Source organism: Papio anubis, chromosome 3 (genome assembly GCF_008728515.1).
Source record: "Papio anubis isolate 15944 chromosome 3, Panubis1.0, whole genome shotgun sequence".
NCBI classification, from domain to species: domain Eukaryota; kingdom Metazoa; phylum Chordata; class Mammalia; order Primates; family Cercopithecidae; genus Papio; species Papio anubis.
The window spans coordinates 86,985,042-87,003,598 of record NC_044978.1 but is presented as its reverse complement, the minus strand read 5'-3'; the positions used below and the strand labels follow the sequence as shown (position 1 = coordinate 87,003,598).

At 35.1% G+C, this 18,557-nt stretch overlaps 1 protein-coding gene and 1 long non-coding RNA gene across 11 annotated transcripts in view; one reads left to right on the top strand and one right to left on the bottom strand.

Moving 5' to 3' along the window:
• Positions 1-18,557, bottom strand: part of LOC103884527 — a 114,617-nt gene that overhangs the window by 43,774 nt on the left and 52,286 nt on the right. For all 4 annotated transcript variants that reach the window (XR_001902693.3, XR_001902689.3, XR_001902686.3 and 1 more), the window contains 2 exons: positions 7,134-7,184; positions 4,568-4,607 (listed from right to left, as the gene is read on the bottom strand). This is a non-coding gene — a long non-coding RNA (uncharacterized LOC103884527). The remainder of the gene's footprint in view (positions 1-4,567; positions 4,608-7,133; positions 7,185-18,557) is intronic.
• BANK1 (B cell scaffold protein with ankyrin repeats 1) overlaps positions 1-18,557 on the top strand; it is a 310,335-nt gene that overhangs the window by 284,893 nt on the left and 6,885 nt on the right. For all 7 annotated transcript variants that reach the window (XM_021938668.2, XM_017958886.3, XM_017958885.3 and 4 more), the window contains 2 exons: positions 10,779-10,957; positions 13,727-13,790. In XM_021938668.2, the coding sequence (XP_021794360.1) occupies positions 10,779-10,957; positions 13,727-13,790 (243 nt within the window). The remainder of the gene's footprint in view (positions 1-10,778; positions 10,958-13,726; positions 13,791-18,557) is intronic.

Genomic DNA, 18,557 nt, shown 5'->3' with positions numbered 1-18,557 from the left:
AAGCAGGTACCAAATCTTACTTGCTCAGTAATTTTATCTGCATGGTCCCTATAGGCTTATGAGCTTATAACCCCTAGTATAGTCCCTGCCCACCAATTCCTCACTCCAGACTACAAAACCATTATTGGCTGGTCTTCCGTAGGGCAGGAGTGTGCATACTCATGGGAAAGAGGTAGTCAGGCAACATATCCTTTCTGTGTTCTATAAGTGTACATTGCTGTAGCGCTTTGATAAACGTTAAATAATAAAATTGTCTAGAAGCAGGAGACCTGGAGAAATGGGGAAGATATTACCCTTACATGGGAAAAAGAGAATGCTGATCTCTGAGGTATTTTCATCAGGCTGTTTTTGCCAGTACTGGATATATTAAACAGAAAAGAGGGAAAATTGTCAAAATGTGGTCATTTGTACTCCATAAAAGAATAATGGCCTCTTTTCTCTTTTCCAGTATACTTACATTTCCATTTGTCATATTGCTCACAAAAGTTTTTTGTTGTTGTTAAAGTCATACCTTGAAAATTTTGTGTAATAGCTCAGTTTTTGTCTAGAATAGCAATATGTTAGCAACCCACAGTGTTGTCTCTCAGAAATGAAGTCAAAGCACACACAAAAAAGATGAAATTCTTAATACTAGGGAGAACAAAGACTGGAAAATAAGCTTACTGGCATCTAGAACTAATTCTAATTAATTCTAAGGTTGAGAAAAGTTAATTGAGACAAATTTAAAAATCAGTAGTCTACCCCTACTGTCTATGAAACAAATCAGTCCTTTGCTCATAAGAGAAAGTAGAAAGATATTTAATCCCTCCCTTACCTCCTGACCCCAGCTACCTGTCTGCTACATAAATGTTAATTTTTACAAGTGCTCTGTGTCCCAGCTCTGATCTTTCCATATACATGCATAAAATATTCCTTCCAGTTGAAAGTGGGGTGTAGGAGGGTAATGCTACACTCAGCTGGTCCTGGGACTCTAAAGTAAAGCTCTACAATGGAGGGATGGGAAGGTCAAGAAGTCTGTTAGAAATGTATGCACGGACTTAGATACATAGTGCCAGGGAATCATGTCCCACCTCTATCGTGGCAGCTGCATTAGACAAAAACCTGCTAAATCCTGGGATCTTGAGTTGTGAACTGCACCTATTAAAGATTTCTGCAGTCCGTCCCTGAACACAGGGAAAGAACCAAAGGACATATAAACACCAAGAGCCTTGGTGAACAATGATTCCATAGATGTGTTTTTGTTTTTTTGGTTTTTTGGGTTTTTTTTTTTGACAGAGTCTCGCTTTGTCGCCAGGCTGGAGTAGAGTGACATGATCTCGGCTCACTGCAGGCTTTGCCTCCCGGGTTCATCCGATTCTCCTGCCTCAGCCTCCTGAGTAGCTAGGACTACAGGCGTGCACCACCATGCCCAGCTAATTTTTGTATTTTTAGTAGAGACAGAGTTTCACCATGTTGGCCAGGATAGTCTTGATCTCTTGACCTCGTGATCCACCTACCTTGGCCTCCCAAAGTGCTGGGATTACAGGCATGAGCCACCACGCCAGAAGTATTAAAGATGAGAACAAACAAAAAGTTCATAAACTAAAACTACTCCAGAAGAAAGGAAGGAGAATTTTTTTTTGTAAAGACTCAGAATAATTATACTTCTGTTAGTGATTTATTTATTAATGAGGAAGGTTGTCAGATATCGTATCAAAAGCACCAAGCTATCAACATGGAAAAAATGGGAAATACACACACACACACACACACACACACACACACAGCACTTTTCAGCTACCAATGCATAACTGCTTAAATATGAAGCTTTTTATAAATATTTTAACTTTTTCAAAAGTTCTAAGGCAGTATGTGTTAATTTCAACTGAAGTATCCCACTTTCAGGTTCAGTACTAGGCAGTTGGTGACAAAATGCAGGGGCCAAAAAAGAAAATGTCAGAAAAGTTTGAACTCATTAAAAAAATGGAAAATATGGAGAGGAAATAGCAGCAGAAAGTCAAGGGCCAAGGTTAGACTGAGATGAAAGCAAAATATGTGAAAGACATTTGAGATGAGATACCAGAATGAGATTAAACATGCGACATGAAGAAAAGGTATTGACAAGAGGAAGTATGATAAAAATAAAATAAAATAAGAAGCTAAAGTTTCAACAGCAAATTAAAATCCACATCGGTCACAACAAAAGGGACTCACACTAGGTGAAAATAAATCAGTGAATTAGAGAACATATTAAAGAAGGATTTGTTCTCAGTACATGGAAAGACCGAAAACTAATAAGATGTGGAGAACAGAGATACAACTCAAGTATGACAGGTTTTTTAAAACTAGAATAGAAAATACAATCAATGACTTTATTAAGCTAATCTTTGGAGAAGTGGGAAGTTGGAGGATGAATAATGCAGATCGAGTGGGCTCACTATGAGACAGGAAAAAGTAAGGAGCGTTGTTTGTGTTTAAAAGCACCCTAGCAAATCTTTTTGATTCTAAGGAAAAAGAAACAATCTTAAAGTATTGAGCAAGTATTTTAACTTAGATTTTCTACTAAATTAACAAAATCCATTAAAAAATTAGAGAATCTGTGTGACAGAAACTTGAGATAATGGAATACCAAGTCTATTTGAGAAAAAAACTGCAACTTAAGAAGTTTATATTTAGTCAGGTATTTTGTTCATGTAGAAGAAAATAAAATAATTTTTGGATATCCAAAATTTTAGAAAAGATAGCCATTCTGTCATTATGAAAGTATCAACCAAAACATATTCTAACTAATGAGGAATTAAACAAAATAAAAAGCTTAAAAAGAAATTACAGTATTAAAACTACTGAAGTAAACTTATATAATTATTGTAAATTTATTTATAAGACATGAATGTAAAGTATTGGTGATAAAAAATATGTAATGTAACATAATTATTGCTAATTGAGTAGCAATAATCTGGTTACAATGACCAAAAACTATAAAATTACCTAGGAACTAGAAAGAAAATGTTTTTTCATTCATTACTTTATTAATAAAAAAAGATTTAAAAATCTGGAATTTTAAAAAGTAACTACTTTCAAATTCCTTCATATATATGTATATACAAATACATATATATGTATAGTCTTTATAACCACATACAAAACAAGATTATGTATAACAGCAGTCATCACAATAAATTATATCAGTTAAAACATTCTCACAGAGCAGGAACAGTCATTGAGGACAAATGTGTTAATCATCTGCATAGCAATAGTTCATTAAAACCTCAAAGATATGAGATAGATATTATTTTCCTTTTTAAAATGGATTGATTATTTGCAACCAAGGACAGAGAGCTAAGAAATGGTAGAGGTGAAATTTGAACTCAATTCTGTTATACTCTGAAGGCCAAACTTGTAATCACCTTCTGTACTATTTCAGGTAATCATTTTAACAACTCTCACTGCAACTTTCCTGAGCTTTAACAGAAGCCTGAAACACAACAAAGCACATTACACATATTAGCTCCTTCAACTCTTGCAACAACTCTGTTACAAGGGGATTATTTACCTTCATTTATAGACAAAGAAACTGGAGTTTACAAAAATGGAATGAGAAAGAGCTTTAAGTCCTCATCTACCTGGCTCCAAATACCATGTTATACAATCTCCCTCATAAAAAGATACACACTGAAATGTGAGCAAAAGACTGTAGTGGCAGAAAAACTCCACCTCCATCTTCTTAGGGTACCAGCCAGGACTGAGAATTAAATTGATGTAAAATAGATTAACAAGAGAAAAGCTTAATAGTTTCACATGGCACTGGCGCCCTCAAAGAAAGTGAAGACTCAAAAAAGCAGTTAGCCAGTTACTTAGCTACTGAATTAGACAAAGAATAGTAAACTGTGAAAATGAGAGGCTTAAAAGACAAGAGTTATTCTAACAAGGTATGTACAGAATCCTCTTAGTCTCAACTTCTCCTCTTTGAAGCTAAGGATATTGCTTTTCCTTCTTGTATAGAGTGAGTGTCTTTACCGTGGGAATTTAGTCTTCTGCTTTTGGGAAACAACTGAAAGGTCAGAATGATCTTTCTTGCACCTGCTGTTTTTCAGTTTAAATAGTTGATGTGCCAGAGTGCTATATTTTTAACTTCTTCAAGCCAAAACCATGCTCTGCTTTAAAAAGATACATCCCCCAAAACACCAAGGAAATACTCATTAATAAAATTATGTCAAGTGATAAATAAAAATTTAAAATATCACTAGACTAATGACCAAGGCATGTTTGTATACATTTTAACTCAATAGTTAACCAGAATAAGTTTTGCCAGTGAGTTATTTCAAATTCAAATAAAAGAGAATTTTCATATTGTATGAACCATCTCATGGAGTAGAAATGTTAATGTACTAGTTATTTTATTTTTAAAAACATGATGATTTCAGTTGATGAAAAAGATAAAACTATTGTTCAAGTATTCATAATTTTTTTTAAATCTTGTAAAATAAGAAAGAGAATACTTTCTTAACATTATCAGAAATATCTGATTAGTATTCCTGTTAGGGATAGGAACAAGATAAGGATACCCGCTATTAACATTTTTACTTACCATTATCCTGGAAGTTTCTAGCAACTGCAGTAACATGCATCTAAAATAAAACGTGTACTTATTGGGAAGGAGATACTTTCTCCATTATTTTTAGATGATATACATACATGCCAGAAGACTTGAAAACATCAACTGTAAGACTCTTAAAAATTATTTTAACTAGCTGGATATAATTAATAAATAATTCACTTTTTTATATACCAGAAATATTTGGCAACATCATGAAAGAAAAGAAATTATTCACTGTAAATTCAAAACATACACAAAAAGTATCTATTAAAAAGATAGAATAATGCTATTTTCCTAATGGGAGATTAAATGCTCTCAGCTCTTTCTATAATAACTTATACATGTAAGAGAATCCCAATCATTTTGATAGGATACTTTTCCTTTAGGGAGAGAGAAATGACAGTTTGAAAGAATGTTTCTAAATTGATAGAGAAGATAATTAAGAAGAGGTGAAAGGTAATCACTTGGAAAAAAAAAATTAGGGCCGGACTAGTGGTCATATGTGATGTTAAAGTCTGTTACTTATTCAATGCTTTAAGCTACCACACTCAGAGTTATAATGACACAAGAATCACTGGCAATGAAAGAAAGCTTTAGACCATAAAATTATTATAAAGTTTGTGTACTTCTTTGAATTAGATAATGCAAAATACTATCAAAAGTGAAACAGTGGCCGGGCGCGGTGGCTCAAGCCTGTAATCCCAGCACTTTGGGAGGCCGAGACGGGCGGATCACGAGGTCAGCAGATCGAGACCATCCTGGCTAACCCGGTGAAACCCCGTCTCTACTAAAAAATACAAAAAACTAGCCGGGCGAGGTGGCGGGCGCCTGTAGTCCCAGCTACTCGGGAGGCTGAGGCAGGAGAATGGCGTAAACCCGGGAGGCGGAGCTTGCAGTGAGCTGAGATCCGGCCACTGCATTCCAGCCTGGGCGACAGAGCGAGACTCCGTCTCAAAAAAAAAAAAAAGTGAAACAGTACAAACACTCCCTCATCCTACTGGTGAGAGTGTATACGACAACACGTTCCAGGAAAGGAGATTGGCACTAAGTATACATCAATAGCTTTAAAGGTGGTCATACTCAAAAATTATATTTTTATGAATCTATGCCAACCAAATAAATAATGCAGCCAGTGATTCATATGAAACACTTATAAGCTCCAAAAACATATAATTGTGGAGAAAAATGGCAACAATAAAAAATCCCTTAGTAAGAGAATGATTAAATACTTTATTGCATATACAAACTTTGGAATATAATGCTCCCATTAAAAACCATTTTTCAAAGAATATTTAATGTCGTGGAAAGATTCTTAGGCTACATGACTAAGAGAAAAAACCAGGAACTATGTCAGTATAACCCTAATTCAGAAAAAAGGAAAGAAGTGGATACTTAAGAAGGACCACCAAGATGTTTATGGTACCTGTTTCTGAAAAGTATAATAATGAGTGGCAGTTATTTCAGTTTTCAGTACTCTTCTGTATCTTCTAAGTGGTGGGGAGAAAAAATCATGTTCTAAAATCACAATCGTTAAAATAAAACATCAAATGCCAGATGTGGTGGCTCACACCTGTAATCCCAGCACTTTGGGAGGGCAAGGTGGGCAGATCACTTGAGACCAGGTGTTCAAGACCAGCCTGGTCAATATTGCGAGACCCCATCTTTACTAAAAATACAAAAACTAGCCAGTTGTGGTGGCACGTGCCTGTAATCCCAGCTACTCAAGAGGTTGAGACAGGAGAATCACTTGAACTCAGAAGGCGGAGACTGCAGTGAACCAAGGTCGTGCCACTGCACTTCAGCCAGGGCAACAGAAGGAGACTGCCTCAAAACGAAAACAAAAACAAAATGAAACAAAACAAAACAAACAAACAAATCTCAAAGAATATATGCAACTCTAAAATTAAGGGGATGCAGAGGCCTTACTTGGAACTTACAAATAAATCAATAGACCAAACATATCCTGACTTGCCCATATGGACCTGAGCTTATATACCTACCAATTCCCAAACTAAGTAACAAAAATAACTTAAGATTTAAATCTTGGTCACTAGTTCTCGTTCTCTCGCTCTCTCACTCTCTCTGTCTTTCTCTCTCTCTCTTTCTCTTTCTCTCTCTCTGTTTCTCTCTCTGTTTCTCTCTCTCTCTTTTTTTCTCTCTCTTTCTCTCTCTCTCTTTTTTTTTTTCTTAAGCCAGGGTCTGCTGTGTCACCCAGGCTGGAAGGCAGTGGCAATCTCAGCTCACTACAGCCTTGATCTTTCAGACTCAAGCAATCCTCCCACCTCAGCCTCCCAAGTAGCTGGGACTACAGGCTGGTTTTTATAGAGATGGGATCTCTCCGTGTTACCCAGGCTGGTCTGGAACACCTAGGCTCAACCAATCCACCTGCCTCGGCCTCCCAAAGTGCCGGGATTACAGGTGTCAGCCACTGCACCTGGACCCTATTTATTTAAGTCCTATTATGAGAAGTTCTTTCCAAGTGCCACAAACTAATTTGGTATGATGGTACAGTATGGTGTGACATCACATGATATTTATAGTATGACATGGTACTTACAGCATGGTATATCTGGCATGGATTGAAATGGTATGCATTCCGTGGGAAAGCCTATTAATAAAGTGGCAGAAATTTTTTATATTGTAAAAGCAATATAATATTATTATAGAAAGTTGGAGATCATAAGAAAATAATTACATATGTAATATGGCATCACAATAGAACAACGTATATTATCTTTTAAATTTTCTTTTCATGCTTTATTATGTATAGGTATATTTTAACTCTGACACTTAAAATTTTTAATGTGTGTATGTTTGTATCCTGCTTTTGAACTTGTTATAATATAATAAACACTTTCTATGTTGCCACAATCTTTATTTTTTTAATGACTACATATTTTTATTAAGTAAATATTTTCTATTTTAAATTACTTTTTGTTGGACAATCAAGTTGTTTTCTTTCAAATTTTCAACAAAGTCCTTTCAGCCAGTCACCTAGTAAATAATTTTAATGAAAATCCCAATTTACATTCGTACCTAATCTGTATATTTACATACTGACTACAATGGGTTGGTTGATGTTTATATGACCAATATTTGATCAAATGGAAATACTCGTAAAAAGAAATTTATTTAAAAGGAATTAACTTTTAAAAACTGTAGTTTACCTTGAAGCTTTTACACTAAGAGACAGGAGTCTACCATATATACAGTTAGCTGTCTGACAAATGTTTTTTACTGAAAATTAAATTCATACTAATTCTTCTGAAGGTAAACCAAAAAAAAAAAATACAAAATTGGGAAGACGGAAAACCTTTCATCACCTCCTTTTCCTCATCAAATTGTTATCTAAATGCAATAAAGTAATCTTATAAACTCTACCAAAAATTACAGGTTGCATGTTTTGGTTTGACTTGTATACCCTTAGAATAAAAGGTAGTGAGATGCCTAAATCATTTTTCTTTGTAACTTGTCATGCCTAATCCTAATTTATCAAGACAAATGCTTTAATCTCTTTACTCTTAAAAAAAGGTAAAAGCAGATTTATGTAAAATTAGGTTAGTTGTAAACAACTCACTCTCAAAACAATATCTAAGACCTCTGCTGCTCCTAGCTTGTTCTTTTGTTCTTTCTGCACAATCATACAACTGAACACCATACCCCCCAAAAAAGTCATCTTACTTATATTTTAATAGCTAGATTGAGAAAAAAAGAAAGGGTAATTGAAATAAATATTATTAAAAGGAGTTAGTATTTGTTAAGTTAAACTTGTACATATAGCAAAACTAAAACTGGTACGGTTTTCTGGGAAAACTTTTCTTGAGCTAACTTCCAGAACAGCAGAAAATCCAGCTGCCTGGGTTACTTGAGATTAAAATGGATTCACACTTAGGCAAAAGGATGACAGAAGTGAGGTGATAATTAAATGGCATAGCTGTTAAATGGTGATGCTCAACCTCTCTCCTCTGGCAGGGATGGCACATAGAATTCTACTGCTAACTGCATTTCATGAACTGCATTTTAGTGTGGAGGCCTGTAAAAAGCAAACAGTATAAGAAGCAAGATCTCAATTGTTATCTGTGCTTTTTGCTGCTGAACAAGTTAGCACTCTGGCTAACTTGTGCTTCTCCAGTTCCTCTGGGATTTCATGCTCCATCATCCTTAGAGGAAGATTTGGAGTATAGAATCTGTTGACACCTAGTTCTGGGGGAATAGGTTCTGAAGAGAAAAGACAAGAAAAGACAAGTCAAGAAAGCCCCTGTGTTGAATGGAAATGGTGAGAAGGGAAAAAGTTAAAAAAAGAAAGAAAGAGGAAAAGAAAAGAAAGGGGAGAGAGAGAGAGAGAGAGAGAGAGAGAGAGAGAGAGAGAGAGAGAGAAAGAAAGAAAGAAAGAAAAGAAAGAAAGAAAGAGAAAGAAAGAAAGAAAGAGAGGAGGGAGGGAAGAGGGAGGAGGGAGGAAGAGGAAAGAAGGAAGGAAGGAATGAAGAGGAGGGAAGAAAGAAAGAAGAAAGAAAAAAGAAAGAAAGAAAGAAAGAAAGAAAGAAAAGAAAGAAAAGAAAGAAAGAAAGAAAGAAAGAAAGAAAAAAAGAAAGAAAGAAAGAAAGAAAGAAAGAAAGAGAATGAGGAAGAAAAAAGAAAGAAAGAAAGAGAAAGAGAAAGAAAGAAAGAAAGAAAGAAGGAAAGAGAAGAAAGAAAGAAAGAAAGAAAGAAAGAAAGAAAGAAAGAAAGAAAGAAAGAAAGAAAGAAAGAAAGAAAGAAAGAAAAGAAAGGAAGCAAGGAGGAAGGAGGGAGGGGGAGAGAGAGGAGAGGAGAGGAGAGGAGAGGGAAGGAAGGAAAGAAAGCACATGTGGGAATCAGAATTATTGACCATAGAGAAATTTGATGTGCACGTGAATCTTTTTGGAAAGAAACCGTCTGTGTGTCCGTGTTTCAAGATTCACTATTATAGTCCTTCTCGAAACTGAGAGAAACATTAGAGGTCATTCCAGAACAACCCCAAGACTCAAGTCCTCTTTAAACATATAACATTTGCTATCAAATACTTGAAACCTCTTTTCCAGAACAACCAATCCTAATTACATCAACAAATTATTATTACTATAGAATTTGAATGTCCTCCTCATTTCCCAAATCCTTGTTAATATTGTCTGGATAGTCAAATTCATCTGTTTCTTTCTTGAAGAAGCACTCCCAGAAATGGGCAGATCCCTCCAGGGACAGCTCACTGGTATACAGTTAGGCAGGACTGGCTATTCTCTCCTTTCAGACTCTGTGGGCATGTTTAGATTTGATAGTATATTAAGACATGTTACCTACCCCTCCTGAAATAATACAAAAAGTATGTTGCACTTAATGGAAATATGTAAATGAGAAGGTACAAACTCAAATGAGTTCCAGCAGGTAGGCAGGTAGCAGACGTGTGTTGTCATCCAGTAACTCTAAGGTGTGGCAAGGATTGCAGTAACCTAGAGAGCACATAGCATCCTTAAAGTCATGCAGGCCCATTTATGTCTTTAAACACCATGGTGGACAAGGGAAACACTGAATTCACCCACAGTCTGCCAATTTGCTACCACTGTGCCTCAAGCTAGGCTATCTACTATTCCTTTTGTGCTGAGCAAATAATACATGGCATGCTCCAAAATAAACTCTTTAGAAAAGGAAGCATCTCACTACAAAATAACTGATCATTTATTTTAAATCTTTCAGAAATAACGTTTCAAATGATGTGAAGCCTTTTGTGACATTTGGATGTTGGTTGACATCTCTTTTCCCAAAGTTTGGAAGACTGTTTATTCTAAAGATATTTATTGTTAATATTAATGTTAACATTTATTCAGCTTACTGTGTGGCAAGCACTATGCTAAGTATTTTGTGCACATGATCTCTGATAATCCTCAGAAAAAGAAGACAAAATTGGCACTGCCCTCAACTAGCAAAGTATATAACTTTTGCTACTGTTCTTTCTCTCCTTATCCCTTTCTGTTTCTCAGTAATGAGACACATTTTTGTAACCCTTAAGACTAGGTTCCAGGCACCTCCATCCTTAGAAATAAACTCATTAAAAATATACTGGTTTATTCTTTAGCTGCTCATAGAGAGTTAAGAAGAAGCTACTCCAATGACTTATTTGTAGAGTGCTTTTGTTCCTAGTTGTCTACACCTGGAGTTTCTATTAATGCACCCTCCCTTTGTATTTTAGACAGAACTCGGATAGACAGTCCAGCCTCTTCTACTCTCAGGGGCTGTCTAACTGATGGTCAGGAAGAACTCATCCTCCTGCAAGAGAAAGTCAAGAATGGGAAAATGTCTATGGATGAAGCTCTGGAGAAATTTAAACACTGGCAGATGGGGAAAAGTGGCCTGGAAATGATTCAGCAGGTAATATTGGCCCCAGTGTTTTCTGGGACATTCCATAACTTGTGGAGCCCCTAGTTTGTTACTGTTTAACTTTCACAAGGAATGCAGGTAACCGTTCTTTTATTTTTAACTAGCCACTAAGAAAAATACTTCAAGAAATCAATTAAATGTTTGAAAATATCCAGATATTATGTTCACCAGCCATTGATGAAGTCAATCCTCTAACCCAGTATACCAAAGCTAATACCTAATCAGTTTATAATACCTGTCTTTAGTATAGTGAGTGTTTTTTGAATCTCGTTGCTGAAATTAAGTTAAAGCATCTTTACACTGAAGAGTGTATTATGTATGCCAGGCTTAAAAGGAAAGGAATGAGACAATGATTAAAATCACACTAAGCAACAGTCCTAAATAAAATGCAATAAGTTGTATCTTCTTTCTCCTTAACTTTAAACTTTTATTTATATAAAAGTTTCTTTCTCCTTAACCTTAAACTTTTATTTATATATATGTACACATACACACACATTTACATACATATGTAAATGTGTGTGTGTGTGTGTCAGTCACAATTTGTAGAGAAATACCATGAATATTAAGTTCAAATAAGCTTGTCTTCTGTAAATATGATTTACCTCCTGAGATGGGATTGGAGGACATGGTTCTGAGATGAGCATGAAAACAAAATATACCACACATTCAGTGAGGGATAACACAGTCATAGTCCCATATTCCATCCCTTTTCACCCCAAAAATATTTTAACAATTTTTTCTTTTTATCAAGGAAATCCCATTCCTTCAAAACCCAGTTCTAGATAGCTGTTTGATTAAACACATTTAATAAGCAAATTTAGGCCAAAGTATAAATAATTGATAATAGCTTAATATTGTAACTTTCCCAAGAGATAATTTTTATTTAAAAGACATTGCTTAGGAAAACATTTTTAAACAATAAAAAAGAATCAAAATAGAGAAATTTCAAACAATACAGTATATAGGCCAGGGGACTTTCCCAGTGCATCTGAGATCGTGCCTTGTTAGGAACCAGCTGTCTCTAAGGGCGGTTATGGTTGTGGGTTTGGCTGAACCTCATCCAGATTTTGTGACACTAAGCAAAGGCAATTATTTTGCCAAATAAATGCTAAAGAATACTGATTGTAGAGTTCTGCAAGTCTTCATTGTTCATGATTAGAATTACAATATTGCTTCTCAATCATGTCAATGTCATCACCAATACACATGTGTTTAGGTGCAGACCTACAAATCACATTCCTAGCCATGTTAGATTGTATAGATTTTGTTGAATTAAGTCAATTGTATTTCATCCGCCTGACACTCTTAAATAATAACGTTTTCCATTTAGAGTTATCCAACTTAAATATCATTTTGGAAATATTTCACTAGTTGTTTCACTAAACTCTGGTTATTCTTATTTTTATATTTATTGTATATTTATACTTAATCTTGTTTTAGGAAGAATTTAAGGTGCTTCATACTCACTACTTAGAGATTGATCTGACTCACCTAATAATAAGGTGATAGTGGGACAATGAATATTGTTCATGTTTATTTTAAAAATATATATTTTTTAAAATAAAGGCTGAAAGATACTAAGATTACTTTCCATAAGCAACAAAGTTTAATGACTTGGTCTGAATTCTGTCAGAGGAATCAGTCAGTCCTTAACATAAGGGACTTGGCCAAAATCCAAACAACAAAAAGATGAATATTCCTCCTGTTTATTCAACACACACACATGCAAACAAATAGGCATTCCTATGTACTTTTCAATATTTTTCTTGCAGCTTGCAAAAGTATTTGTTTGTATCCTATGAATATAAATGAAGCTATCAGAGGTAACTGAAATCATATTATCACTGATGAAGGAATTATCCTAGGAAACCAAGAAAGAAAATGGCACAAACATGGAGTTAATAGTGGAAACTGGTTTCCAGAATAACTAAGAATCATGTTGAATCCCTGGCATTGAAGATGAAATGGTGGAGAAGGGAAAACCTTGCCCTTCACTCTCCTCACTCCTACTCACAGTCACGGAGTGCCTGAAGAAGAGTTTGGCACCACTGGTAGGAGAGATCTGTAAGGCAATGGAAACAACTAAATAGGAAAAGTGGTTTCTAAGTTTCCAGGAAAATCCTAAGGAAAGAGTGCTACTCTCAAGTTCTGTTCTAAAACAAGATTATTAAATGTTAGCTTGTTTTACATTTTGCTTAAAAAGATAATGTTCAATATTTGGAATTAAAGAAAGATCACAGATGTGCTAAGAAGAAGAATCCTGTTATGTTCATCTGCTTTTAAGTCTCTGATTTTTAGAATTAGAACACTGGGAAGGAATGTGCCATACAGGGGCTGGAGATGGACTCAGGCAGCAGCAAACCATCACTGTGTAACCCTTCTGCTTTTGGACACCAAATAGCAAATATAGACCCCACAAGCATTGGGTTGGGAAAACAGCTTCCCAAAGAATTGCACTCTAGGATCCGATCTTGACTCTACTACTTATAATTATGATTTGGGAAAGTTACTATACCTCTCTGTACCTCAGTTTCCATATCTACAAAATGGAATGACGACATTTTACATCCACTTCATTAAGCTGTGAGAATTAAGTAAGATAACATATGGAAAGTATCAAGGATGGCAATTGAGACATCGTAAGTAGCAAATAATATCAAGTAGCGGCATTGGTATTGCTAATAGTAGTTGATGTTTTCATCTTGATCCATAAAAATTTGAAAATCATAACTATGTCCTGGTTGTTTCTACATTAAGGAGAAGTTACGACAACTACGAGATTGCATTATTGGAAAAAGGCCAGAAGAAGAAAATGTCTATAGTAAGTAAGATTTGCCTGCTGCTCAAAAATAATAGAGTGATTAAGTTGAAAATTCAGGGACTATGGAGATGAATGGGCCTGAGTTCAAATCGAAACCTCAACAATTCCCAGCTGTCTAACCTAGAGAGGGTCTTAATCTCTGGTAGTGAAATTCCTTGTCTGGAAAATACACATCTATAATTATATATGCATCTGAGGGTGCTTGTGTGAGTTAACATAAAAAATACTTATCATATTCTCTGGTTCATAATGAAAGTTCATAATGAACCAGAGACTATAAGTATTTTATATGCTATAAATGTAATAAATGCTTGTTACTCTCTTTCTTTTGATGTCTATGTAAGTTGCAAATAGGACAACTCTACTCGATTTTTTAATAATCCATTATATAAGAAATCAAGGCTGGGTGTGGTGGCTCACACCTGTAATCCCAGCACTTTGGGAGGCCGAGGTGGGTGGATCACTTGAGGACAGGAGTTCAAGACCAGCCTGGCCAAATGGTGAAACCCTGTCTCTACTAAAAATATAAAAATTAGCCAGCCACGGCAGTGCATGCCTGTAATCCCAACTACTCGGGATGCTGAGGCAGGAGAATTGCTTGAACCCCCCAGGAGGCACAGAGGTCGCAGTGAGCCAAGATCACACCATTACACTCCAACCTGAGTGACAGAGCAAGACTCAATCTCAAAAAAAAAAAAAAAAAGAAATCAAATGATTAAAGAGACATGCTTTTGAATAAGTTAAAATATTAATACAGTGAGTTCTCACAATTGTCAACATGTGTATCATTTTTAAATTTCTAATAATTGAAAGTTGCTCTGGCAGTGGAGGTTAGGGGAGGGGATACTCTATATTAAGCCAAACATTATTAAAATGGTAAAATTTTGCTAAAATAAACAACACATTCAAAAATTAAAAATAAATTGTGTTATCACTATCTGACCACTGTTTCCCCAAGACTCTACCCCTGCACAGATAATTAAAAACTAGCAGCCACTAAAAGAGTGTGAAAGCTTCCATCTCTTCCATTTTCATTAATATTGCATAGCTTTTAGCTAGTCCTTCATGTTGAAATTCATTTCTCGGCCGGGCGCGGTGGCTCAAGCCTGTAATCCCAGCACTTTGGGAGGCCGAGACGGGCGGATCACGAGGTCAGGAGATCGAGACCATCCTGGCTGACACGGTGAAACCCCGTCTCTACTAAAAAATACGAAAACTTAGCCGGGCGAGGTGGCGGGCGCCTGTAGTCCCAGCTACTCGGGAGGCTGAGGCAGGAGAATGGCGTAAACTTGGGGGGCGGAGCTTGCAGTGAGCTGAGATCCGGCCACTGCACTCCAGCCTGGGCGACAGAGCCAGACCCCGTCTCAAAAAAAAAAAAAAAGAAATTCATTTCTCTTCATATTATACAGTTATGTATTTTTCTAGAGAGAATTCTTTAAGCACCTTAAAATGTTTGTAAAACACAAATATACTTTCTAAAATAATTAAGGTCATAAAGACAGGGCCATCTTATAGGTGACAGACACCTCCATTCTAATATGGATAAGATTAAAATTTTAACAATTTATAAAATTACAAATCATATAAATAATTTTACCAAGGAGCATTAAAAAGCTAACATTTATTATCTCCTATACATTATTGTTTCTTACAATAACTTTATGAGGTGGGCAAATTTCCGATTTACAAATAAGGAAACTGAGGCCCTGATAAACTAAAAAGTTAGAGGACACACATAAGAAGTGAGAAGCCATTTCTGTTTAATTCAAAATCAATGCTCTTAATTATCGGTGCCTTCATTATGAATCAATTAGTTCTCCTTTCAGTCACACTGGAATAAATAATACTACACAAATCTTTCTATTGCACAAGACACTATTACTGGGCAAATATATGAAGCAAGTGATATTAGGAGGCAAACAATAGGTAGCCAAAGACTATGAATAATTCTAGAGACAAGCAGTACTCATGAGGTGCCTCTTATTATGGCCCAGTTCTCTGCCAGAGGAATATTTCCTGACTGCACTCTGAGCAAAGCAAAGAAGTTCTGCTGAACTGAGAAGGCAGAGATCCTAGTTCAGGGCAGCTGAAGCTACTAGAATGTGTGTGGTGGGTCATTGCGAGCAGGTGACTGTGTAGAGAGGTAGCCTAAGAGGTCCATGGGAAGCACTCCACAAGTCTGTGGCTGAGAGATGAGCTGTACCTGTGCAAAGCAAGACAGTCAAGGCATGCAAGACAGCAACTTCTGGGGCATTGAGAGCAAAAGAGAGACACTAAAGGTTGAGCAGAGTTGAGGAAAAGCCAGCCTGGGAATTTTTAAGTTCTGGCACTGTCAAATTGGGGAGATCTTAACACCTCTTTAAAATATCTGACATTCTGCTGTGACACCCAAAAGGTGTAATGAGTAAGGACCAGGATTTAGAGTAAGATCTACTCTGGACATGCCCTAACAAAATCTCAAACCAAGCCCCAACAAGATCTATACTGGAGACAGAGTTTGTAGGCTGACTGAATCTACAAACTCAGGGCCTTAAAAAGAAAACACCTCGGGCACAAAAAGCCCACAGTGAAAAAGAATAAAATTAAGTCTATACAAGTTCTTGCCAGTAATTGAGCTGCCTACTAAAACGAGAACATACTGTCATCAGAAGAATATTCTAGAAGCCAGAATATACAACACATTATCTATAATGTCCAGTATTCAATTAAAAAAAGAAGACATACAAAGAAACAGGAAGCTGTCATCTTAATGAAGAAAAAGAAAGTATAGACGGAACCTGAGATGTTGGATGTTGTTGATCTTAGCAAACAGACTTTAAAGCACCTCTTATAAACACTGAATTAGTGAAAAATGTGGTTTTAAGGAGGGAATAAATAGAGAATCTCAGCAGGAAAAAAAAATGAAACTATATAAGAACCAAGTAGAAAGTATAGAAAGTAAAAGTACAATAAAATAAATAAAAATTAATCAGATGAACTTATTATCAAATTGGAGATAACAAATTAAGAGTTAGTAAACAAAATTAAGACAGACCAATAGAAATTATCCAATTTGATTTTTAGAGAGATTAAAAAGACTTCAAAAATGAACAGAGTCCCAGCAACATTTAGGATAATATAATGCATTCTAAAATGCATATAATTAGAACCCATAAGGAGAAAAGAGTGAAAAGAGGCAAAACATTGTTTAAAAAATGATGACCAAAACCTTGCCAAATTTAATGCAAACCACTTGCATGTTGTTGAAAAAACTTTTAAAAAATAAAATTAGCATAATTGTTAAAAGAAGGACTTCTAGGCGATTTATTTTCAAGCTACTTTAAGCCAAGGTAAAAAGAAATTCTTGAAAGCAGCCAGAGGAAACACATGTTACATATAAAGGAAAAAAAATTCAATAATTTATTATCAGAAGCAAAAGAGGATTGACGACAAGACAATAACATCTTTAAAGTCCTAAAAAATGACCACTTAGAATTCTAAATCCAGAGGAAATATACCTCAAAAATGTGATAAAATAAAGACATTTAAGATAAATGAAATGAGATAATTCACAGCAAAATTACAGTAGAATAAATGCTTAAAAATATCATACAAGGTGAAGGAATGTTAACAAACAAACTCAGATTCTCACCGAGGGAATCTGTGGGAAAAAGAATACTGAAAATTATAGAAAGGAGGTAGATATAAAATATTACGTTTTCCTTGTTCTCATCAATTACTTCAAAGACAACTGTTTAAAGCAAAAATAATAAAACTTAAGTTAGAAGTTCTATAATATGGAGAAGGAAATATGAAAACAATCATGCAAAGGACAATGGAGGCAGATAAATAGAATTATGTGTTTCCAAAATTGTTATGTGGTGAAGTGTAAAGATTCAGTTATAAAGTAGGAAGTGGAGAGGGTAAAGTAAGAAGTATGATGTGTCAACTATAAGGCATGAAGTACTAAGGGGTACACTACTGTCTCAAAATCTAAGTTAAAGATGCATATTTTATTTTAAAAATAGAAAGAAATCAGTTTTAAAAATAGATAAGAAGTATACTTAGGAAACTCATAGAGGAAATAAAATAGATTATTTTAAAAAACTGTTTGATTCACCAAAAATAAAGCAGGAAAGTAGAAAAAGAGGACTATAAACAAAATGGGTAAGTGAAGAACCAAGAACAAGATGGTAGTATTTAACTAAGCCGTACCATAATTATATTAAAGGTGACTGAATTAATTGCTTCCTTTTAAAAGCAGACATTTTCAGACTGGAAACGAAAGCAATATCCAATATTATGCTGTCTAAAAGACATGTATTTTAGATATAAAACACAGATAATTTGAAAGTAAAGTATGGTAAAAGGTTACTATGACAATAGTAATAATCATAAGCATAAGAAAGCTGGCATGGATATATCAACATAAGATAAATTTCAAAATAGAGAGTATTACAAAAGATAAACAAGGATATTACATACAGATAAAAAGGCAGTTCACTAGAAAGATAGAGCAATTCTAAATATCTGCATAATATAAAGTAATTTTATATTATATATTTGAATTTTACTAAAACTCCTGAAGCAAAATCTGACAGTACTCGGAGATGTTTTCACTTTTCTTACTAATTAATAGAACAAATAGACAAAAATCAGTAAAGATACAGAAGACCTAAACAACATTATCAGCTAACTTGACCCAATTGACATTTACAAAAAAAATTTTTAAGTCAGAATACATATTTATTAAAGGTATACATGGAGGTTCACCAAGATGAAACATAG